Raw genomic sequence first — 24,525 nt, 5'->3', positions numbered from 1 at the left:
AGCGCGGGGGGCCCTTGAAAGTACGGGGCCCGTAGCATTATGTAGCTACTGTTGCTACTGGGATAATCCGACACTGGACACTGGACACACCATCACCACCCCTACCACCCTGGCGAGATTTGGGTGACATCCACCGACCTCGCCTTGTGCACTTGACCAAGATGGCGGCCGTGCAGGCTTCAAATCCGACAAACGTCGCAGTGGTGGTTTGCGGTAACCCCTCCTCCCCCCCCCTCGTCCTCGTCAACAGCAGCAGCAGCACGAGAGAGGACGCAGGGGGTGGTGGTGAGAGAGCGAGAGACGAGGGCGCAACACTCCTCAACGATTCATTGACGAGCTGCTGTTGTTGTTGTCGACGAAGCAGTGGAGGGGTGAACAACGGAGGCTCATGGCGTTTAAGTTGGTGTCGTGTTGGCCCGCAGGTGAGGCTGCAGCGTTGACACCACGCACATCGCACTGCTGCTTAACGTGCACGGGGCAAGCCGTCTCTTAAAGTCCATTATCATCACCTGCAAGTTTAGTTTTGATTACGGATGAATTACAATTGAACGCATTTGTGCTAGCGAGCGTTGTGTGTGAATCCCGGTCGCTGTTGATGAGTGAGTGATTGCTTGAGGAGTCTGTGTGTGTGGCTGGCAATGGGCCCAAATGAATGGCACGGGAATGTGTGGCAAAGGTCATTGGAGGAAGGTTCGCTCTTGATCCTTGAGTGTTAACTTGATTACCAATACGGTGGTAGTGTTCATGTGGTAAACCTCTTAACATGCAAATGAATACGGTAGTTTGCTTTGACATGGCTGCTTTTGTGTAGGGTTCTGATGGTGGGCTGTTACACAAGCGTGGTGAATTATTTACACAAGTCAACACTGGGTTTACATTGCACGAAAATGTTGCGTAAATGCGTTACCGTGTGAGCGATTGTGTTGCCTTGCTTTGGAATGCCAAACTCTAAATGTGGCACGAGGTGCACGTGCAGTTTTCGAAGGGAAAAGATAAGAAGTTTATAAGCTTTATTGAGTTGGTTGCGTTACACACTTAAATATGGTTACAATTAAGTACAGGTGGACGCCTGCAATGGGACCCAATGTCTCAGAGGTGCTAGCTTACTTCACTTACAGTATTTATAAGTAGTTTCACTTTAGGTGATCGTGGAAGAGGCAAGCATTTGCTCTAGATGGGCTCTGTTGAACTCCGTATCGTGCGCCTTAACCTGTTCCACTTGAAGCGTTTACTTTAAAAAAATAGTTACACAAGAACATTCAAAGTTTTTTTTATGTTTTGTCGGAATTAATGCATTTGTAAAGCATAAAAGTTGACGGGTAAACATGTTAATGTTACAAAATGTAAACCCGATGAGTGTGGAGTTGGTTGTCTGCATGTTGAACTTCTTTTGCACCGTAGTAGCCAACCGTGATATCATCGGTGTTGCGGTTCTATAAAGGGGACACTTTGAGTGCATTGCTATTGTGATGAACGGTGCAATGAAGTGCCCCTGTGCTGTCTTCTGGACTTGAGTGCTGTAGAGGTGGCCCCGAGTGGCTCAGAGGTCAGAGCGCTTGAGTTGGCACCGTTAAGATTCAGGGTTATACTGGTAGGAACCTCCTGGTTACACCAGCCCACAGGGGATTATTGTGTCCGTCCGTCGTGCAGGGAGGGGCTGGGCAGGGAGGGGGGGCTGGGTGGGGAGGGGCTGGGTGGGGAGAGTGGGGAGGGGCTGGGTGGGGTGGGTGGGGGGTGGGAGGGGTGGGGCCGGGTGGGGAGGGAAGGGGCTGGTCACCCCGTGGTGCCCTTATAAAACTCAACGTTTAACCTACTCACGCCAGCTTGTGCTCGCCCTCACAGTCGGGCATATTTGCGGAATACACCACGCCGCCGTTGACCCTGGCCATTGACCGAGCAACCCAACGTTCCTACCAGCTCCCTCCACAGGAATGTGTTCAGTTGTAGTGAGTCGATCGTCTCAGTCATGTTACCCGTTACACAAAAAACTTCACTTTAAATATGCTTCCGTGCTAAGCTGGATAAGTTACAGGGAATTAAAATTTAGCAATCGGTTTGACCGTCATGCGACAAACATTGTTACGCGGGAAAGTTGTTGCTCCCCCTACAGTGTGCACCAGAAGTCACTTGAATGGATTTCAGAGGTAGTTCTGTTGTATTCTCTTCTGTGGGCCATCCTCACACAGGATGGGATTGCACTGCTATTCATCCCATAACATGACACCAGGATATCACAATTAGGATACAGTTCAAGAAAATTACACAAATATAAGAAAACAAGCATTCACTCCCGTGTGTATGGGGTTGTTTTTAACCTCTGCGTCAACCCAAGCACAATGTTTACAGCTCCCTTTCCTCCAGTCCCCTGTAAGGAATGCAGATCAGGGCTCTGCGGACATCAGCCAAGCCAGAACCCCACGGGGCTTCTTAGGGTTCGTGTTTACGGCAATGTCTTTGGCGTGGAATATAATTTTCACAGACACATAAAAATCATGTTCTCAACATTTTTATAGAAAGTGGCTCTGAGAGGGGTCAGACTTAATAATATTGCAATAGTAATCAACTGCTGTATATCCGCTGCTGGGTGAAGGCCTTTCCATGTTACCATCCCTCACAGCTCTGCGATGCCACAATCCATCGTATATCAATGAGGTGATCTCAGCACTTCATCTCTATGGTGGTCTACCTGTTGGGAATGTTATTTCCTTTGGCTGCAATTCCATCACCAGTCTAAAACTATCTACTATCATCGCTTATATCGATGTCTTCTGCCCAAGCCCATATTCTTTCACAGTGAACATCATCCCTCTATTTTGCATTCGTTCTGTGATCCATGTGTTCCTCTGTCTACCCCTCAGTGCAATTCCTGGCACCCTTATCACCATGCCTCTTTGCTCACTTTTCAGCTTTTGTTCCAGGTTATTTGCCATCGTCCATACATCCTTACACCATGGCAGGTGATATGCACTGATTAAGTAGTTTAATGTTTAGGTGTATTGTTATGCTGCTTTTCATTATCAAATGGAATTTTCCAAAATCACTCCATCCTGTCCTTGTGAACGTCTTTATTTATTTAGATCCAGTCTGCCTCCAATATTTGCTCTAGATATACATACTTAATTTGTTTTTCAGGTGTTTCCTTTGGCTTACCGATATCATTGTTGCACATCACTTTTGTTTTACTTATCTTTATCAATAGCTCAACTTTGCCAGGTAATTAATAACACTGAGGAATTGGCGACCAAGGCCTCACATTGATTTGCTTTAATTGGCTAGCCTCCAGTGATAAAAATAAAATCGTAAATAAACCCATGACGCCTGCCTTCCTCAGGACGCAAGCAGCCTCTGTCTCCATTTACCTCTGAACGGAAGTTCAGTTTGACAAGCAGTTTTGGCAGACAAGTTATCAAACTTGAATTATTTATCCTTGTGCTCAGCCAAAACTGTAGGTGTTGTTTGGTCTTAGCATCCTTCTCAAAGACGCAGTGTACTGCTGTTCAAAGTTGAAGATGTTTATGTACAGCCCTTTGTCAGTCCATTGCTGGATGAAGGCCCTCCCATGGTGGGTTGCTCATAGGGGTTGCTTGAGCATGCTTTACCGTGCTGTTGAGTGCAGGTTTGTGTGACGTGGGGGCCAAGGACTGGTTCAGATGTCACCACTCAGGTCACCGGGTTCACAGCCAAATGCATTAACTACTGCGCCACTGCTCCCACCGCTTGGAAGAAGACAATACAACTTGTATTGAACGCAATTTATATATCTTAGAAAATGGCAATAATTGCACAGTGAATGCAGGTGAACATGAATCGACATCATGCATTTTATTCGCATGGGAAAACTACAGTAATGACTCAGCCACAAATTACCGTAATTCCCTTGCAGTTCTATTAACGGGTACACTTTCAGCACCTTTCTCAAATACACGCAAAGATGTTGATGAGGGGTCCAGAGGGCTCATGGGAGCTCAGGTCTTTCCTTCCCACATTCTCGGTTTCTCCCACGCCCTTCCAGTTGCCCGGCCCCTTTCGTGGTCTGGATTTCACATGATGGGGTCACCGAGAACTGGGACATGCTCCAAGTCAAAACCCAGCATCCTGGAGTGACTGCAGGGAGCACAGACAGCTGCACCGTGTGCACACGCGGGATTATTTTAGAACGAGGCAGCTTTGTGTGAGACAGTGTGCGCCACCATGTGACATTAAAACCAGCTGTGCACAATTTAATACTCCTGTTACACTGTATGTCTGGTACCTGCACTGCATATGCTTGCGTACTTTATATAGTAACTAAATAACACGAGAGTATGGAGAAAGCAATGGCTCAGTCGTTAGCACATTGTGCTATTAACGTGGCCACCCGAGTTTGATTCCCAGCCATTGAGAACATCAGTGACAAGTGACATCTGAAATGGTCCTCAGGCTCTTCCATTTCACCAACCTACAATGACCGACATGGGGAAGCAAGGTCAAACAATCTCCACGACAGACACGCTGTGGAGAGGCCTTCATCCAACAGTGGATTGACACTGCACGCATACAAAGTCAGAGTGGTTTCCTGCATAAACGCGTGGCAGTGCTTATCTTATACAGCCAGTGGTAGATATGTGTCATTCTTATGGCAGGGAAGAGTCTATAGCTCAATAACTGTTGCTTCCCACAGCATCAGTCCTTAAGGGATGAAGGGTCGAGATGATCTCTGGTATTTGAACACGCGTTTGGATGCTTCATAATTTCAAATTGTATCGTAATGTATGTTATGTTAATGCATACATCTATATATGCATTAACTCTGTATATTATACATAATTCTCTGATATAAGACTTATGATTCCTACCTCCTAACAGTGTTGTGTTTTTCTGTCACGAGCTGCATTTGGATTGTTTCTACCAGTACTTTTTCGTCAAGATCTGGCTTGGTTCTGTGTCTTCCATTGAAGGCCCCATCTTGGATCATAATGTTCTCTGCTTGTGCAGTGCATGAGGAATGTTCTGTAAATACAGAGCTTGGCGTAATCACCTTGCGTTCGTGTGCGTGTTCCGCAGTGCGCCACTGCCTACCCGCCGTGCGGGGTGCCGAGAGGGGCCCAGCATGTATCGCCGCCTCCTGCCGCTCCTTCTCCTCGGGGTCAGAAGTCACGCCCAAGATAACGACGCACTACACGGTGCACCCGCGGGACAATGACCCACGATGGGCCGGTAACGACCATGCAGCACATGGCACCACTCGCACCACTGCCGCCACCAGCACTCACACCACCACTGCCAGTGCCTTGAATAATGAATGCAAATTGCAACTATTTCTCAAGATAAACCCGCATGCAGGGGCACTCTGGAATGCCCGAGTTAGGGCTGGGTGCTTTGCTGGACTGCTCCAAACAGGTGGCAGAGCTAAAGGTCTCGCTTGACTGGTTGTAGAGTGAACTCGGTTGACTTGCTTTTGTTAGTGGTGCACACTGTAATCAGCACTATGGAGGCAAGGGTTTGTGGATCGAACAGATTTGTGAAATTTCCCGCTGGAGATGGTAGGACAGCAGGTGGGTTCTTGAAGCCATCTGAGCAGACCTATTTATCTCCTCGTTTTTTTCTTATTTTTACAAATAAATTCCAAGTTCATGCATTATCTATCAATGTATAAAATGAAGAAGCCATGTGCCAGAGAAAGGCTGCATATGAGATTCTTCACGTGACATCTCCAAAAAGAAACATCCGGTGACCTATCCTTTACACAGTAGAGGGCACACTTCATACAATAAGTAGGGGTGCCCTCATGATATTGTCACATGACCGTCAAACATTTTGAATTCTCAAAGCTGGAATTTAGACAAACTTAGAAGAGGGTATTTTTGTACAGTCATTGGTGGCTGAGCTTTAAACATCAACTTGCTGCATGTAAGAACCTGGTTTTATTATGGGTAGCTGCCTGGATTTGAACCCACGATTTCAGTGGTGCCAGCTCAGTTTTCTGACCTCCAAGTCACCCGGCCACCTTTTGTATCCACTTGTACTCCAATTTCCTACACCATGCAAATCACTTTTGGCCACGCTTCTATATGTAATAATTAAAATACATTACTTTTGCCATTAATCTTATAAGTTGGCGTACAGTCTGACTCAGAGGGCCAAACAGCATCTTGCCAATGAGTCTCCTCCATACGACCGACATTGCAATAAATACCTAAGCATCATAGCTGACAACACGTCTTCTAAGTAGAGAAACGGCAGTGGTTTGTTCTGGTGGCAAGCACAGCTGGAGTGTTGAGTGTTTTTGATCCACATCGCTACCTTGGAAGGCTCCTGTGAATTTCCAACGACACAAAACAGTATGATTGGGTACACCACAGTAAAACGATTGGCAGATCACGTATGGTGGTGAGTACTCCCACCTGTACCAAGAGGTCTGGCCAGCGTGGAAGAGTAGGCCAGTACCCTCTATAAATGATGTTTAGAGCTACTTCAAGTGGAGGCCCTTCCATCAGCAGTGGTGTGAGAAAGAGATGGCAGGGCTGCACCTTTATCTTTTTAACTTTTCTGAAAACTACAGTTTACGTGACCTAACGTGAGTCCGCTTCTGAAGTTCTAACAATCGCTTTTGAAAGATAAATTGACTGTACATGCTGCATGCATCAGACATGTTCCATATGACAAATGACTCCGATTCAAATGAGGATATGGTACGCACGTGTGCCCTACAAAACTCAGGAGTGCGCTCGTTAAAACTCTCGTTGGTGTCTACCAATGATTGGGCACGTGCGGTGTGTAATGACTTAAATTTGGCGTGCGCGCTGCCATCTCTTCTCCCCGTTTCCTCTCTTGTCTTTTGTGCGTCGCACAGACGTGAACATGGAGCGCTTTGTGGACGAGGCGGACGTGGTGATCGTGGGCGCCGGCCCCGCGGGGCTGTCGGCCGCCATCCGCCTCAAGCAGCTGGCGGCAGAGGCCGGGGCAGAGCTGCGCGTGTGCGTGGTGGAGAAGGCGGCACAGCTGGGCGCGCACACGCTGTCCGGTGCCTGTCTGGAGCCCACCGTGCTGCAGAACCTCTTCCCCGATTGGAAGGAAAGAGGGGTGAGCAAAAACGCTGCTGCTACCACCCCCCATCATCACCACCGCTGGGGCTTGTGTTGATTCATCACAACCGTCACCACTACCGACCAACTGCTAGGCTTGATGATTTGTCACAACCACCAACCACCACCGACCATGACTCAATGACTTGTTGCGATTCGTGGCGACGATTTGATTCAAGAATTTGTATGTGTTGTTTGGACCGTCTCTTGTTGTCTCCTTTGTTCCGTGTCTTGTTTGTGTTGTCTCGCTCTCTCATTGATATTGGTCATCTCACTTGCTTCTTCTGGCTCCTTTTCATCTCTTATTTGTGCTATATCATTCTGTCAGTTTCATCTGTACTGTCTGACTTGTCTCCACAATCTGTTTCACATCTTTAATCTCTTTCTGTGTAATTCATTTATGAACCAAAAGGTGTACAATTTTGATATGGGCAAAAATCCCCAGTACAGTAGTCACTACTTACACATATAATTGATACATATATGTTTGAGACATGTAAGAATTTTATTTATGTTATTATTTTCATTTTGAATGTTTAGTCGCCACCATTGCCACATGTCTGATTTGTGAAAAGTTTGTTGATACTGAGAAACGGAGTTTTCTTCGCTCAACTCATTTATACTAGGTTAGCAATGGCCCTCTGTGAAGTAGCTTTTTGATTCATGTGAGCCCATTAGCCACCTTCATAGGAATCGCAAATTTGTGTCCAACTGAATGCATGTATGTATGTATGTATACGTGATTGGCGAGAGTACGGTAATAGCTATATCACAAAGGTAAAAAATTAACCCGTAAAAACAAAGTTTTTCACTATAAATCCTTTATATGCGTGGCATCGGTTTTATTTTATTATTCATTTCTGTTTTTCTTGAGTAAGAGTTTCATTTTTATCACATTGGTATTTTAAATTAAATATGAAAAAAAAAATTCCTAAAAAGTGGAAAATAAATTGTCACGCACAACGAGTCTGTGTGCAAAATGTCAGCTCGATTAGATCACGGGAAGTGGGTTAAAAAACGACCGAAAGATTTGCACGGTCGTAAGCGCGCAAGCAAGTGAACTTAATATAAAGGATTTAAAAAGGAATACATTGTTGAATGGCATCATGTCCCTAAATCATGACAGTTCATGGAATGTGTGAATCATTGCATAATTTTTGTGTCTGTGAACGGTGCTTTTCATGCATGGCAGGTCACGGGTTTGCTTTTACTTGTTTCAGGCCCCGCTCCACACACCTGTGACGAAGGACAGGTTCGGGATCCTCACCCAGAAGCACCGAATCCCAGTGCCCATCCTTCCAGGTGACTTAACACTTCAACAGCCTTATCCTTCACCCAGACAGGAAAATTAAAATTATTCTTTGGTTCTTTCGGTTAAGTCACGTCTAAAGATAAAATAATGAATTAAAATAATAGCGACGTTTCGATTGCAACACAAGCAATCATCATCAGGCATAAGAGAAATAGCAACAAAAATCTAACTAGAAAACTAGTTAGATTTTCTAGTTAGATTTTCTAGTTAGATTTTTGTTGCTATTTCTCTTATGCCTGATGATGATTGCTTGTGTTGCAATCGAAACGTCGCTATTATTGTAATTCATTATTTTATCTTTAGACGTGACTTAACCGAAAGAACCAAAGAATAATTCCTGCAGTCACGAAAGCTCCAAAAATTAAGAAGGAAAATTAAAAGGTTCACTTTATTCAAACCTGCGTGAGTGCCCACTGAGATGCAACATTACGCTCGCAAACAGCCTGGGTGTAAACATTTCAGTGGTGACCGGAATGATAACAACAGGGCACCAGCAAGCTATGAACGCAAGAATGAGACCTTAAGTTCCAACTGCTGCTGCTTTTATCAGATTGGTTATCATCCATGTCTTGTTTCTTGAAGACAGTCTTGAAATCCTGTGTTTTTATTAATATTGTGTTAAAATGCATAGTATATAAAACGATAACATTCTTGATAGCAAGGTGCAAACTGATACATATTGGATACACAACTCTTTATGCCCCCATAATGAATTGCCTTAGTGTAGTGACAGACATTTGTTAAGATGGGTTGATTAACTGCTCACTTTTCTAAAGTCTGTTTACACAGCTCACAAATCCTGTGACTGACCCCTTTCATGTCTGCACAAAAGACTCTTCGCCATACCCTTATCTCCCTGATTTTTCCATTTACCAACAAATTAAATCTGTCCTTTTCCACCTTGAGCTTCAGTCCCATTTAGACAACAACACAATTGTGCGTGTGCTCGACCAATTGGTCTGGTTGTGGGCGACAGGGCTGCCCATGAACAACCACGGAAACTACATCGTGCGGCTGGGCAACCTGGTGCGGTGGCTGGGGGAGCAGGCGGAGTCGCTCGGCGTCGAGATCTACCCGGGCTACGCTGCTAGCGAGGTACCAATACGCGCCGGCGTGCGAGCATGAAGTTTAGTCTGCAAAACGGAGATGTAACGTGCCATGGCGAGACGAACTTGCGGTGTCCGTGCAGCTTGGAGAGGTGTACATTTTTTATACAGGGAAATAATATATTTTATACGTGAATGTTATTTTGGATGTGTATTGAAAATGTGTGAAAAAACAGCCGTGTCCTGGTAATTAAGAAATTATGTCATGTTATTTGTCTCATAAATAGTGTAGAGTCCCATCTGCTGGGCTGATGCATCACTACAGGTACATTGTATAGCTCCGGTGCAAACTGGTATTGTGAGTAGCACGGTTGTGTGGGAGTCTAAATAAATGCTCTTATGCCTACACGCAAGCGCACGCGTGTGAGTTACCAAAGTCATGCCCAAGCTCTTGTGACGGACGACCAGATGAGGTCATTCTGTCTCATTAATATGAAGTGTTATTAATAGTTTATTATTTTGTAATAGTTGCCATCTATTGACATGCATGTGGAGTTATACATATCTTGCTGGTAGCTGTAGCGTCTGGTTGGCTGTATTGCGAAGGCTTGCATGTGCGTTCTGTATCTCCGCATCTCTGTTCCCGGCTCCGCGCGTGCCAGGTGCTGTTCCACGAGGATGGCAGCGTGAAGGGCATCGCCACCAACGACGTGGGCATCCACAAGGACGGCTCGCCCAAGGTGCAGCGAGCTCGCGGTGGCCACCGAACCCCACACCAGTATTCATTCGGCCGGCACGTTTCATTTGAATGACTAAATGAAATCCACGGATTATGAGTTGACTAAATTCCCCAGGTTCTTGTCAATTAAACTAAAGCTACTTAAATGTTGACAAAATTCACACAGTCCCACACGTCTCTTGCCTCTCCTATTACAGTACATAATTGCAGTGTTAACTAACACTGCATATGTTTAATGTTTAACTCTCTGCAGCATGTGTTTTGTGTATTGGTCAGTCAGGATTCCTCTGACTCTCCCTGTAAGCTTCTCATCTCGCGCGGTGGTAGGAGACGTTTGAGCGCGGCATGGAGCTGCATGCGAAGGTGACGCTGTTCGGTGAGGGCTGCCACGGCCACCTGGCAAAGCAGCTGTACAAGCGCTACAACCTGCGGGAGAACTGCCAGGCCCAAACCTATGCCATAGGACTCAAGGAGGTGCGCATGCTCCCACGTGCCCACACGCTGCTCTCTCGCACCCATTCGCGGGCATTGGCGCACACATGTGCAATTGCTCTGACACCCATTAGGGTGTGAATTTTCAGCTATTCATGCTCACCCATTCACACTCGTTTGTACTCGCCCACTTGTGTACATCTGCAGCCCCTTTGTCAATCCACTACTGGATGAGGGCCTCCACAACCCGTGCGGGTCGTGAGGGCTGTTTGACCACACGTCACCACGCTAGTCAGCGCGGGTTAGTGAATTTGGGGAGCGTTGCCATAGGAGCGTATACTGTAAATATAGTACAACAATGGATCTTGTTGCACTGTCCTCTGCTGCCTACAATAGCAACTGCTTCTCATGGACACATTTTAATCACTAGAATTTCGGCGGCCTATTGCCGCCTTATTCTAACTGTTGCAGAGAGGGCTTGTCGGCGCCTTGCCCGTCACCCCTACTGATGTCCTCTTCCCCTCCCTCCCCCCCAATGTGTGCAGATACTACTGACTCTATTGTATGTAGGGTGTATAGGCATATATGCCTACAAAATAAAGATATTTTTGGGGGGGGGGGGGTGACATATTTTTTTGGCGGGGGCCAACTTTTTCCCCCCACATCTGGGGGGGGGGGGGGGGAGGGTCCACTTTATGAAAGTTTTTGATTCAAGCTTTCTGAAAGGCTCTTATAATTAAGTTGATGGACAAACAGAACACCAGGCTTTTATAATATAGTTTGACTTGATTTTCATCCATTCACACTCCCATACATCCATTCGCTCGCACACAATCAACACATTCACCTACTCAAAGCCATTCACATTACCCTATGCATACCTATCCAAACTCAACTTTTTAGGGTCACTCTCTCACAGCCATTAACGCTCTTGTGAGTCCTTGAGTGTTGCCTCTCTCCTATCTCTGCGTGCCGAATCCTCCTGTGCACCTCTCCCCATACTCGTTGCCCCACCCTGTGTGGCTCAGTTGTGGGAGGTGGACGCGAGCCTCTGGCGCCCGGGCCTGGTGGAGCACACGGTGGGGTGGCCGCTGGACCGGCACACATACGGCGGCTCCTTCCTCTACCACCTCAACGAGGGCGAGCCGCTCGTCGCACTCGGATTCGTGGTGAATGGAACGGCGCGCAGGACACGGTAGACGGGACAGGTGGTGTGCACGGGATAGGTGGAGCAGGTGGTGTCCATGGCTTACGTGACACTTGTGCCCACTCGAGGGCCAGGTAGCTCCAGGCACAGTAATTGACATTGCACTGCCGCAGGTGGTGGCTGTAGAATGGCCAGGTCTTTGTCCAAGAAAAGACTAGTAATACATCCTTATGATAAACACGATTTATACTGGACTAAATACTTAGCTAAATATGATTAGGCAAATAATATTGTCCTGGGCAGGACATGTGTGCAGGATGGCCAGTTATAGAGAAAGGCATTGAAATGATTACCGCGAGTCAAGCGACCACAGGGAAGACCTAAGACCAGAAGATGGGGTACTTTTTGGGCCTGGCTTGGAGACCGCGTGTCTGTTGTGCAGCAACTGCGGGATCAGGAGGATGGTAAAAAGCGTTGCTGAGGTGTGATGGCATCAATGTCTTTAGCCATGATGACACCTTGATTTTCAATTACCAGAATGTTATTTATTCAGACAGCTGGAATCTCCTGAGAAGGAGTCTTGAGACTGAATAGTCACCCTTCCTACATGAAGTAATTATTGTTCCAGTTCTAAAACTTTTGTATTGGCCTGTGCTCCTCATTCTGTGTCTACTGCATCACTAAATGAGCGGATGCTTTTCTCTTCTTTGCCCACTAGGTGGGGCTGGACTACCAGAATCCGTACCTCAGCCCATTCCGCGAGTTCCAGCGCTTCAAGCATCACCCAAGCGTGCAGCCGACGCTGGAGGGCGGCAAGCGCATCGCGTACGGCGCTCGTGCTCTCAACGAGGGCGGTGTGCAGGTACGGGCGCCGGCGGGCGCGTCGAGTGGGCGCGGGCACTGGGTTCTTTTACTCAGGAAAGTGAGTCAGGTTTAGGGTGAGGAATGTCAAAACGCACTGGGGTTGTGAGAAGTCATTAATCAGTCCGTCCCTTCATCTGTCAAGCTCTGAGTTTGACTCGTGTGAAATTACTTGAGTTTAAATGTTGTCAGCACATTGTCAATGGCAATACCCAAGTGCTGAAAATGGTCGCGAAGAGTTCGACAAAAATTATTGGTGCAGAATTCATAATTTAAACTCAACCGTTCATTTTCATCACAATGAGTTATGTTGCTTTTACTGACGTTACGATAATGATGACAACATACTGTTTTAGCTGTTGTTTACCAGATGCAGTGAAGGCTCAGGTCATTTTGGGGACTGAACACCGAGATCTCTAATTTCCTAGATGTAATACGTAATATACGTATGTAGGAAAGTGACCGTCTCACGTTGCCAGACAGAACCCTAACATTCCCAGCTGGGGATCCCCACACTCTGTGAACACAAGACCAGCGAGCATTCCCAAGCAACTGTATCCATTGGGTGGCGACCGGTTTGACAGGCAAAACCGCATTTCTGCCGCTGAGAAGTCCGGCACAGGAGGACAGGTGGGGGGTGGTCGTACACAGAGCTGCAGCGCTCCTCACCTGTCTGATGACTCATCCAGTTTGTGTGGGTGTGAACTGTATATCTATCGGGTTGAACAGACTTACGCATAGGTTCATACCATTGCCCCGGAACGTGCTCTAAAGGCATAAGGGGTTGCCATCCTTTTATCTGATGCTCAACCTTTCAGTTCCACCTCGGCGCAGTTCATGTGTTTGGGTGGCTTCGGCTGATGGGGGTGTCGGGCGTTGGCCGTGGTGGTGGGGTCGTGCGTCGGGGAAACCGGGCCTGTAATGCCCGGTCGGAGCTGGTCAGGAGCAGAAGGCGGCTGCCGAGGGGAAGCCCACATCCAGCTGTGGAATGACAAATGGCTGTACATATACAATCCTGCTATGCCTGGCACCAGTGAACAGTAGTGTTTCTCTTCATTGATAGATACAGGTGGACTGATCCACAGTGTCGATGAACTGGAGTATATATGATACAGCAAATCTGGCTGTGACGGTCCCACCTGATGACGGAGACTTGTGTTGCCTCCGAAACGTCGTGATTTTTATTATTTTATTTTATTAATTTACATTTTTTTACCTACGTGACTTTACCAGAAAAAACTAAGAGTTTGAATCCTTGCGGTCATGAAAGCTTCAAATCTAGAAGTATATATGAGGTTTTTCCATGGACCCCTTAACACAGACGAGCCAGCCTCTCATGTCCTTCCATACTTTAACTCTATGAAGCCCTGTGTTTCAAGGGCTTCATGATTGGCATATGACCCTCGAGTCCAAGGACCCCAAATTGAGAACTCCTGCTTTTAGGTATCAAAGATAAAAAAAAATGTTCTTTTCCCTCGTAAAGTGAAGATTCTCTTGAGATTAAACTATACATGTCCTGTATCGCACCTAGAGAAAACCACGTATTTTGGCAGATATAGTCTACGTAATGCTGAATTGTATGTTTTGCAGTCGTACAGCTCGGGGATGGTCTTCGGTCACATGCATTTTTTCAGTATCATCCAAGATATCTTTCAACTCCGTTCCGCAGTTATGTAACTCAGTCTGGGCAGATGAGTTCTGGCGAGTTTCTGCACGATCAGACCACTGCTTTCAGGCACCCACCGATTTGGTGTGAAGGTGCATGTTGGCGTAACATCCATCTTACACCAGTTTAGACACCGCTATATGCTGAAGGTGACCCAGAAACTTCAGCAGTCACTATCCCATTTTCAAAGAACTGCCCTGTGCGTAGGTTTTTTTTGGCCGATTTATCATGAATGGAAATGCCCTCTCAGTATATCGTGCTGACACGTTATCAAATGCCTCGTGATTGCGACGTTGTGAGGAGATCAGTCGTGCCACATCCAACCCGCACAACTACAACCATGGCTGATCTTATCAGCACAGACTTGATTTTTAGCTTTAGACCATCTTGATAAAATCTTGGAACATGGTGTCACCGTTTTGACACAGTTTTCATTTTTATTTGTATAACTCCCAGCAACACAGTTATTACCATATCCAGATGAGCTCATTGTAGATATGTCTGCTTTTGAGCCTGCAGTATGAATAAAATTAACTGGAATAAATCCGCTCACAGAATCTATTGTGAGTGGATTCTCATTGACCTCTGATCAACTGGAGGTGTCCCAGTCAAACTAGATCCTGTTAAGTGTTTGGTTAAAACATAAAAAAAAACTAATTCTGAAAGAAGTGAGAACATATGTCGAGCCTACATTTCATGAAGGATGTTGTAAAATAACACATTGTTCTATTTATGACGAATTTAATGTCATAAAAAGTGGTATAGTCTGTGTGTCAAGTGATAGGTGAAATATTTACAATGATCCATCTATAGAGCTGTTTTAACCGGGACTTTTTTTGCACAATCTTCCATTCATTATGGACATATTCAAAATGTCTCTTGTAAAAGTTACATTTCCTTACGTTATCTTGGCATAGGCGAGTCTCGAGGTCACACATTGTAGCGCGAAACTTAAAAAAATCCACGCCCTTCGCGTAGCGGGCGTAAGGCTGCGGGTTGTACTCAGCGGCCGCTTTCCGCCCCTGACCGGCTCCGACCGGGCACTACTGGCCCAGTTTCCCCGACGCACGAGCCCACCACCATGGCCATCGCCTGACACCCCCATCAGCTGAAGCCACCCAAACACAAGGAAATGAAAAACGTGAAGCACGGCGTCACTGGGTTGTTTTGTACAAAGCGGTGAAGCCGGTGCAAGATAAGTCTGACGCTTGTATCGGAATTGCTGGCACAGTCCCTGCTGCCAATCAGCTTTGTTAATTCACCTGCTGTGTGCTGTGCTCTTTTACTGCAAAGACGTTGCACAAGTTTCATTCAGATTTAAATTTTTTATTAAACCTTCCACAACATGTGAACAAATCATTGTTAAGGACTGTGAAATGAGTATTCTTAACGTGTGACCTGACATTTGACCTTAACGATAGCCCCTAAACCAATTATATTCTGGCCTAACTTACAACCCCTGTTGCCATTGAAGTTATAGGAATGCATTATTTTTTAGCAGGTTGTGATGTGCAAACTAGTGCTCTGATCTACATGTCCGTGTGTGTACTCTGGGTTTGCACTGTGTATGTGTACTGTAGTGATAATTAATTGTATGTGCATATGCTGTGTGTATGTGTATATACATTGTGTGTGTTGGTACAGGAGGGGGGGGGGTACAGCTGGTGCATCTTCCAGTCATCCCAGTTAGCCAACCCATGGCACCTCAGTCTTTCCCTTGAACCTGCCAGCGAGCCTTCGACACTTCACGTGGCCTCAGGGTGCACCTGGCCTGGTACAGGCGCCGTGGTGACGTTACCGTCACTTAGTGGCGAATGGCGGGTATTGGTATTGTGTGTGTGAGAATCTGTGCCCTGTGTGTATGTGCGTTGTGCACGCACAGTCGATCCCCCAGCTGACCTTCCCGGGCGGGTTACTCATCGGCTGCAGCCCAGGCTTCATGAACGTGCCTAAGATCAAGGGAACACACACGGCCATGTACAGCGGCATTCTGGCCGCGCAGGCCATCTTTCCGAGGCTCTCAAGTGCACAGGGAGGCGAGCACGGTACTAACAATGCCTACAAAAACACCAGACAGTCACGGCCGTGTGGACACGTTCTGAATAACGTCCACTCCCGTGCGCCACATCAGGCCTGCACGTGCCCGAATACGAGGAGGCGCTGCACTCGTCCTGGATGTGGAAGGAGCTCTACACCGTGCGCAACATCCGCCCATCGTGCCACTCGGTGCTCGGCCTCTATGGCGGCATGATCTACACGGGCATCTTCTACTGGATGCTGCGTGGAAAGGAGCCCTGGACGCTCAAGCACAAAGGTGACCGGCCCATCCTGCCCTTCTCTGCACACAGCCGCATAATACCATTGCTGACAAAGATGCCCCATGACTTGGTTGTATCTTCGTGTTAAATTAGGGCACTGCCACTTTACTTCCCATGAGCAGAGAGGTGGTAGAACAGGATTCGTTTCGTATGGGGTGTGCAACAACGTTTGAAGCCCCAGGGCAGAATGTTGTGCGGTGCAGGCTGCTGATGTTTCTGCAGCAGCCAGCGTTTATTTGGAGTCTACGTGCTGGTATCACTACAGACGGCATTGCTTGTAGTTCAGATGACATGCTACACTGGCTGATATTTAAGGAGAGCAGGACCCGGGTTAAATAATTCTGGGCAGCTAAAGTACGGGTTCCTTTGCCTATGTGTGAACACCTTACTGGACGTCTGCGTTTCTGTCTTACATTTAGAGGTGCGGCCACCCTTTGATACGGTACGAAGTCGGTAACAATTTAATGACTGCTGATCATGACTGGTTTGTGCACAAGTCATGCCCTTTGCTTGTACACAGATACCCAGTGCCACCTCTGCCACCCTCATAAGACATCACTACCCTTCCCACGTCCTCGCCATTATCTCCCTGCATCAGCAGAGTTGGATACAGCTGCCTCAGCACATTCCACATCATTTCCTAGTTTGAAAATACAACAGTGAGTGTTTTCACTGTCCACATTGACAGAGGTTCATTCTGCAGTGATTAAATAAAAAGGCAATGGATGCTTCAATCTGTTAACGAATGGACCACCCTGCCCCCACCCTCTCTATCCAGCAACAACCGCCGTTCATTAATACGTGGCAGTGACATTACCACGGCGCTTTTACCATGCCATGTGAAGTGTCGAAGGCCTGCTGGCAGGATGTCACGGAACATACCCAGGTGCCATGGGTTGACTGACTGAGATGACTGGCGTTTTAGTCGCTCGGCGCTCCACTCATTGTTGTGAACGTCATTTTCTGCCCTCCGTTGTTGCTGGAGGGCGACAGCCTCCAAACTCCCCAGCAGCGTCCTTCACGAACCTCCTTCACAGAGGCCGATCTTGACACTGTTGGTACCAGTCATCGGCAAGTCCAATCAACTCCACATCCTTCTGTACCACATGAGTTCATATCTTTCTTAGCCTCTGCCACGCACGTTTAGCCCCATCTATCCAGCCGAACAGAAGCTGCTTGGGCATGCGGTGTCTGGGCATGTGGGTTACATGACCCAGCGAAACCCAGTCTCGCTTGCCGGAGGAGCTCACTGATGGGACTGTGTCAAGATCTTTTAAGGAACTATGAACTCCTCCCACAATCCAGTCTGGTTAAACCCAGGATGGACCGTAGGTAGACAAGTCTGAATGTTTATAACTGACAGATTTTCCTTTAGAGGGCTCCACATTGCACAGGCATAGAGAAGGGAGTGCATAACTATGGCTGAGAAGACCCGGAGCTTTATATAGCGTGATTTATATAGCGTGACAGGCCAGGTAGCTTCCACACAGCGTTAAGCAGCTGATGAAAAGATAATGCAGCTCGACTGATTCGGAGTGAGACCCCTTGGCTGCTAAACCAGAGCTGGTCATAAGGAACACTGTTCAAGTATGGAAACTTCTCCACTCTCTCCATAACTGCCCCATCACTCATGGAGAGTTGAGGAAGGGCAACATTTCATCACCTAAGGCCCCATCTGATGGTAAGGCCCCATCTCTTAGCAGCATGCTTCAGGTACAGCAGTAGTATCAACAACTCCTCGGTGGGCAGCAATCACCTGATCATCCGCATACATATGGTTGACGAATAGGGAGCCATCCCTTGTCCGCACCCAGACATCGATCAGCCTCTAGTTGTATCTATACTAGACAGAAATTCCATCTGTACATCCATGCAAAGCTTCTCGAACTACATGGTAAAAGACGATGTTAAAGTATTGGGGCCAAAGAGCATCCCTGCTGTACCCCCTCTGCTGTAGCATATGGACAGAGAAAACGGCTTCCATGCAGGACCGCCCTGGTCTAAAACCACATTGGGGCTCTGCAAGCTTCTTGGCATGTATGGCAAGGTGATGTTGACAGTACCTTTCCCGGCACAAAGAGAAGGGACATACCCCAGTAGTTGTTGCAATCATTGTAATCCCCCTTTTTAAAAATTGGGACCACTAGGGCATCCTCCCATTCCTGCGGATCCCATCTTGTGGACGAGACAGTTTTAATTATGTCAAATATGGCAGTCTACACATAAACGCCACCCTCCCTCAGCAGTTCGCTTGGGAGGTCATCTCTCCCTTTCGCTTTACCTGGTTTCAAGCTCCGAATCACCTTACGCACTTCCTCAACAGATGACACATCAGCCAACCACTCACAAGGAGCGACTCCTTCCTCCAATATTTGAGGTACAGCAGCACCCAGCAGGGTCAACCCCATATTGCCCTATGATGGTTTTTGAGCTGTTGGGTTTCCCCTCCCCCAAGACGTCACAGAAATGCTCAACAAACCTGTTCTCGGGAGTCGGAGATCGGATCAAAGTTCTTTCCCTGAAGGATGGTTTTTGGGTGTGGCACTGCAAGTTACTTTTTCGATCGTGTTAATAAAGAGTCCTTTGTTATCGTGTGCTGAGGTAGCCTCCCTATCCACACTCAACTACACATACAGTTGCACCTCTCCCCCTCTTCATCCATAGGTTTTGAATTGTGACTCCAAATGCACCAATTTTAACCCACTACTGTTGGTGTTTCTGCTGCTGGTATTTGCTGCTTTCGTATGTGTGAGTCTGCTGGTGTGTATGCGGGTCTGTTGGTGCGCATGTGATTCTACTTGTGTCTATGTAATTCTACTCATGTATATGATTCTGCTGGTGTGTGTGTGATTCTGCTGTTGTGTATGTGGGTCTGCGGTCCAATGCTGGCTGCGTGTGCAAATTTTGCTCATGCACGTGCTTGCATCCAATTGCACCATCACTCCCCTCTCCCAGGTGCCGACTCGTCATCACTCAAGCTTGCCAAGGACTGCACGCCCATCGAGTACCCACGGCCAGATGGCAAGATCAGCTTTGACCTGCTCTCCTCGGTGGCGCTAAGTGGCACTAACCACGAGGGTGACCAGCCGGCGCACCTCACGCTCGCCGACGACAGCGTGCCCGTGCAGCGCAACCTGGCACTCTACGACGGCCCCGAGCAGCGCTTCTGCCCCGCAGGTACCCGGGGAGGGGACACGGCTCGAGGGACACAGACGGGCAGATGTAAGAGGTGCAATCCTCGCGTATGTGTCTGTGTAGGTATGCTCGATGTAAAAAAAGACGAATGATCTCCTGTATAGCCTTAGCATACAGTTGGGGCTAGTGCTTTTAGTGAGCACCCATTAAGTGTCGGCACGACACACGAGGGGGTGGGTGGCCAACAACGCGCTCGGCTGCCTTTTATCTCTCCAGCGCTGATGTTTATACACGGCAGTAGCTACTCGTATATAAGGCTGAATTGACCTGAGGGGAGACCCAGTATCGGTTCAGATATTTGTCACTGATGTTAGTATAATGCGCTATATGCTGCAGTACCTCTTAACCGCTGCACTATTCACACACATGCATGCATGCAGATGTACAATTGTACATATACATATGCACAGATGCATTCATAAACGTACATTTTGCTCCACCTGTTGAATTCACTTCCTGAAGCTCCATCACGTGGAGAGAAAAACTTCAGACATCACTGTGCACGGCGCTGAGTGAGCGAATGCGCGTGCTTGTTCCTCCTGCAGGCGTTTACGAGTTCGTCCCCAACGACAGCGGCGAGGGCATGCGGCTGCAGATCAACGCTCAGAACTGCGTGCACTGCAAGACGTGCGACATCAAGGACCCGAGCCAGAACATCAACTGGGTGGTGCCCGAGGGCAGCGGAGGCCCCGCATACAACGGACTGTGACCGCCCATCTCCTCCTGACCCCCGTTGTTATCAACGCGGCCGTGCCCACTGCCCTCTCCACCCCGAGGGTGCCTGTTTTGAGTTGTCAGGACAACCGGTAGGGTCGTGGCGGATGTGAGCCGGGCTCTCTGATGGTGCCTCCACGTCCCCACTATTGAGACGTGCTTAGACGCAGCCTTGCTTGGCTCGCACTGCCGATAAAAATAATGTCGTGTGGAGTTTCTTGTGTTGCATTCATGGGTTAGTGGTGGTAATTGCCACTGTTCCCGTTCCAATAATGGTGCCACAGCCGCTAAGTTTGATACCATGGGCAAGATCTGTATTTGTTCAAGTAAAATTTTTAATAAGTTAGAAGCTGCTACATATTTTTTGCCAAAGAGAGCTTTTCTTTTAGCGTCGAGTTAACGTTCTGTACTTGAATGTAGGTTGATTATACATTACCATAAAATCTTCGAGACTGTGCGATGAGGTTTCGCGACGTAAAGTCAATGCTGTGCCTCCCTGGCTCAACTGACCTCTGCTCTGAGCCAGGGTTTGTTCTGTGTCTGGTGAAAGCGATGGCTTGAATCCTCTGAACGTACTCTGGCATTGCTGCTTTTGTATGAATCGAGCATTAACGTCTTGCATTTAAATGAAGTTTACCAACTGTGGAAAATTTTAATGAGCCTCAAGGACTGTCTCATTCATTGTATGTGCAACTGTTGAAGAGTAGTGACTCGGATCTCACTGTGCTTCAAAAAATTGTTGTGAAATGAGATGGTTAGGGAGTGTAACTTTGGGCAGTGGGGGAAAGTAAAGTTTATTGTATGACTATGGGCTCATTCAGCTGATGTCACTTTCGACTCTAAATTTGTGTGAGCGCAATGCACTTAGATTTTTGGAACAGAAGTGTTGTGTTGAAGTTTTGTGCATGGTGGTCTTTTTTTAAAGCCTTAAATATAATATCCAAATGTATGAAACAGTATTTCAAAAATAGTTCTACTGTGATTTTTGCCGCAAGTTGTCACTAAGGGTTAGTTTTTTGGAAAATTTAAAAAAGTATTCCGCTGGATAGCATTCACAAATAAAGCGTTATAACTTCAAACGTAAAAATGTTCATCAAACCACAAATACCCACACACCCAGTGCACCAGGCATTTGTTTTAGTCCGCAAGCCCCTTCCTGTGTGAAAAGCCTTTTGTGCTCTGCTGCTGGGGCCTAACCCATGGCTTCCAACAAAATCACAGCCAATGTCACAAGCAGAGGTTCTCTAGTTGACTATTCAATTTAGAATGTGCTCACAGGGAGAAAATATTCTTATGAATAAACCAAAGTGTTACTGAACTGGTACTCAGGAGTTGGACTGGGCCACTAGGAAAACTGGGCATTTGCCCATTGAAACCAGTCATGCAGTTGATCTATCGCACACACTTGACCCCACTTAATTCTCAACTTCAATCTGCCTGCAAACCATATGTAAGTTGGGCTGTGGTTGGACAATTACGGGACTGTCTTAACAGTACTCAATGATTCGTAATTAGAGTGTAAAGAGAAAAAAATTAGGGCAGTGGTCCTTAGGAGGATTGTTGCTGCATATATCATGAAGGATTTGATGCATGTATTGCGAGAGTTGACGGTAATTGATGCATTGCTGAATCATTGCATGCCTCGGGGTAATGCAGTTCAAAGAAAGAAGAAAAGTCATGCGTATGCATGGATTCTGAAACACTTTAAAAACAGTTTGCCCGATGTAGTTTCGTTTTTTAGCAACATGGTACATAACTTTTGAAGCTGAACGAGATGGTCACACTGCACGACCTGCGATGTCGCGAGGTGACGTCGCACATCATCTGGAAGGGAAGGCGCACGTTCCTCCAACTCCAAAGGCGAATCTTTTTAGTGCTGGTTGTCTTAACGTTTTGGGCAGCACTTGAATCAAATTTAGCCACTTCTGTAATGCAAGATCATAAAGAGCAACACAACTTTGCATACAAGTTTTTTTTTCTCATTGAATCCTCTTTATAAGAGTTATCGTCTCCCCACGTTACAGATGGGTGGAATGGACAGCTAATGCGTTACGAGAACAACACGTTACTAACGGGTGGGTTCCCTCCGAGCCCTCTCTGCCCCCACCATTAGCCCTGCTGATGCAGACGCAATGGTGAATGGCGAGAGATGCGTCGTCGTCCTCGTAGCTCACGCACGCTGTTCCCGCGTGCTCTCCAGAGGGAAAAAAACAGCGCATCTGACCCAGTCCCACCCCCCTCCTCACGCCGCCAGCCTCTGTAATTGAAAACTCGTGGTGATTTTTTTTTCATGAGACTGCCTGCACCGCACTGTGTACGTGCACACGGGCCTTGTGTTAAAAAGCACTGCGGGTAGTAAAATGTTCATATGCGGTCGTCACTTAGACCAAAGGTTCTCACCCTGTAGCCCAAGCACGTAGCACATTACTCGTTTAAAATGCACTTTACATTTATACTAGTACAGCACTAACCGGTGTGTTCGAGAGCCAAGCCACAACATTTACAAACTGAGTACGACGTTTCGCCAATAATTACAACTATCTTCATCAGGCGTCAGCCAGATTTGTGGAAAAGTCCACCTGTTTCATTCCTTATATAGAGGCGTAGATGTGTTGACCACACACCGGTTAGTGCTGTACTGGTGACGAATTGGCCACGTTCTGTTTACGTGACAACCTTTACTAGTTGGCTGTGGTGGGTTTTAACGACAAATTTATATATTTACGCGATCTAACCCAAAAACCTCTTATGGATGATATTGGTCGTGAAAGCCTACGTGTTAAAAACGCCCTTTACATTTAATTATAATTAGCATTTTGAGGGCACGTTCATGCAAATGGAATACAGCGTATTTTCACACTGTTCAGTATTAGTACAAACCCGGATCCACACCTGAATGTCACCCTCAAAAGTGCATGAAATATTTAATGGGTTATACACGCGGCTGAATTTCTCACTTGTTATAATCTGAAGTGCTGCTAGGCTGCCTTGCAATAAGCACTACCACGAGAATATAAGGTACACATCCATAATACTATATTATCGTGGCATAATTTAAAGTTCTGCCCTTCAAGACATCTGGTAACCCTAAGCACAATTCATGCCAAACAAATTGCCACACTACCACACACCACATCGGTATCATGAAGGACACAATAACGTGAGATAGGATATGGTGTGCCAATATACTTTATCCGGAACAGAAGCCCAGACTGTTCTGGGTGGAATGAAGCACTGCACTGATGCGTTTACGCGACATGGGCTGAAGCAAGTATTCCAGGAGGCTGTTTGTCGCTGTGTGTTTTTTGTCATTCATTGTAGCTGGATTCACATGCGGTGTGCGTCTGCACAGGCTGCTTTGCGAGAGCACAGGCGTTGGGGCAGCACAGAGTGGCAAGACCCCCCCCCCCCCCCCCCGTGTACGCGGCCTGTTTAATTAATGTCATTAGCTCAGTGTGTGGTTGGCATGGTCCCTTAGTGCAAGGGGGATACGAAGGCAATACAGTCGCACTACCTGCGCATTCCAAAGCTACGCCAAACTGCGTCTGATGTCGTCACATTTTGAGACTGAATGTACTGTCGTCTTTTATTTTGACAATGCAAGTACCCATGGATGACATGAGAGATTTTGTAGAGTGGAGACTTTTTATTGTTTTACTTGGCTCAAGGGTCAAACGCCATCTCGTGTTGGCTTACACTCCCGAATGACCACATCGCGGAATACAAAATGTACAAGCGACAGCAATTAAAAAGGGTGGGTTGTCATTGTCAAGGAAGCAACAGAAAAAAAAAACATTTATGGTGTTAAATGGTAAAACTCGCATGACTAGAAACGTCCAAGCCAAGTGTGACAGGCGTGTGTGGGTGCTGAAGGGCATGGCTTGTTTGGTAGTGTTGGTGTCACAGAGGGTAGGGGCACTGACAAGGGCACTGTCACACTAGTGTGCACACATATTTGTGTGGATGAGGGGAGCGGTGGTGTGGTGCGATGAACCCGGCCATGTGAGTTTCATTCCTGGCTGTATATAACA

The 24,525-nt window shown here is 47.0% G+C and overlaps 1 protein-coding gene across 1 annotated transcript; it reads left to right on the top strand.

The window, feature by feature from the left end:
• The first annotated feature begins 242 nt into the window (after nt 1-242).
• ETFDH (electron transfer flavoprotein dehydrogenase) lies at nt 243-21,573 on the top strand. Its single transcript, XM_078600951.1, has 13 exons — nt 243-422; nt 5,044-5,196; nt 6,833-7,062; nt 8,285-8,366; nt 9,353-9,471; nt 10,085-10,162; nt 10,489-10,635; nt 11,622-11,762; nt 12,459-12,602; nt 16,150-16,312; nt 16,399-16,581; nt 19,541-19,762; nt 20,326-21,573. The coding sequence occupies exons 1-13, from the start codon at nt 389-391 to the stop codon at nt 20,487-20,489; spliced, it is 1,860 nt and encodes a 619-aa protein (XP_078457077.1). The 5' UTR covers nt 243-388; the 3' UTR covers nt 20,490-21,573.
• The last annotated feature ends 2,952 nt before the right edge of the window (nt 21,574-24,525 follow it).

This window comes from Lampetra planeri, chromosome 15, assembly GCF_965212315.1.
Source record: "Lampetra planeri chromosome 15, kcLamPlan1.2.h2, whole genome shotgun sequence".
Classification (NCBI taxonomy): Eukaryota; Metazoa; Chordata; class Hyperoartia; order Petromyzontiformes; family Petromyzontidae; genus Lampetra; species Lampetra planeri.
The sequence above is the reverse complement of the archived record's forward strand: the minus strand, read 5'-3'. Positions and strand labels throughout refer to the sequence as shown.

Coding starts and splice junctions, on each gene's coding strand:
- ETFDH (XM_078600951.1), top strand. CDS start 389: ATGGCGTTTAAGTTGGTGTCGTGTTGGCCCGCAG. Junction 5,197..6,832: donor CAATGACCCACGATGGGCCG/GTAACGACCATG, acceptor TGCGTCGCACAG/ACGTGAACATGGAGCGCTTT. Junction 7,063..8,284: donor CCGATTGGAAGGAAAGAGGG/GTGAGCAAAAAC, acceptor TACTTGTTTCAG/GCCCCGCTCCACACACCTGT.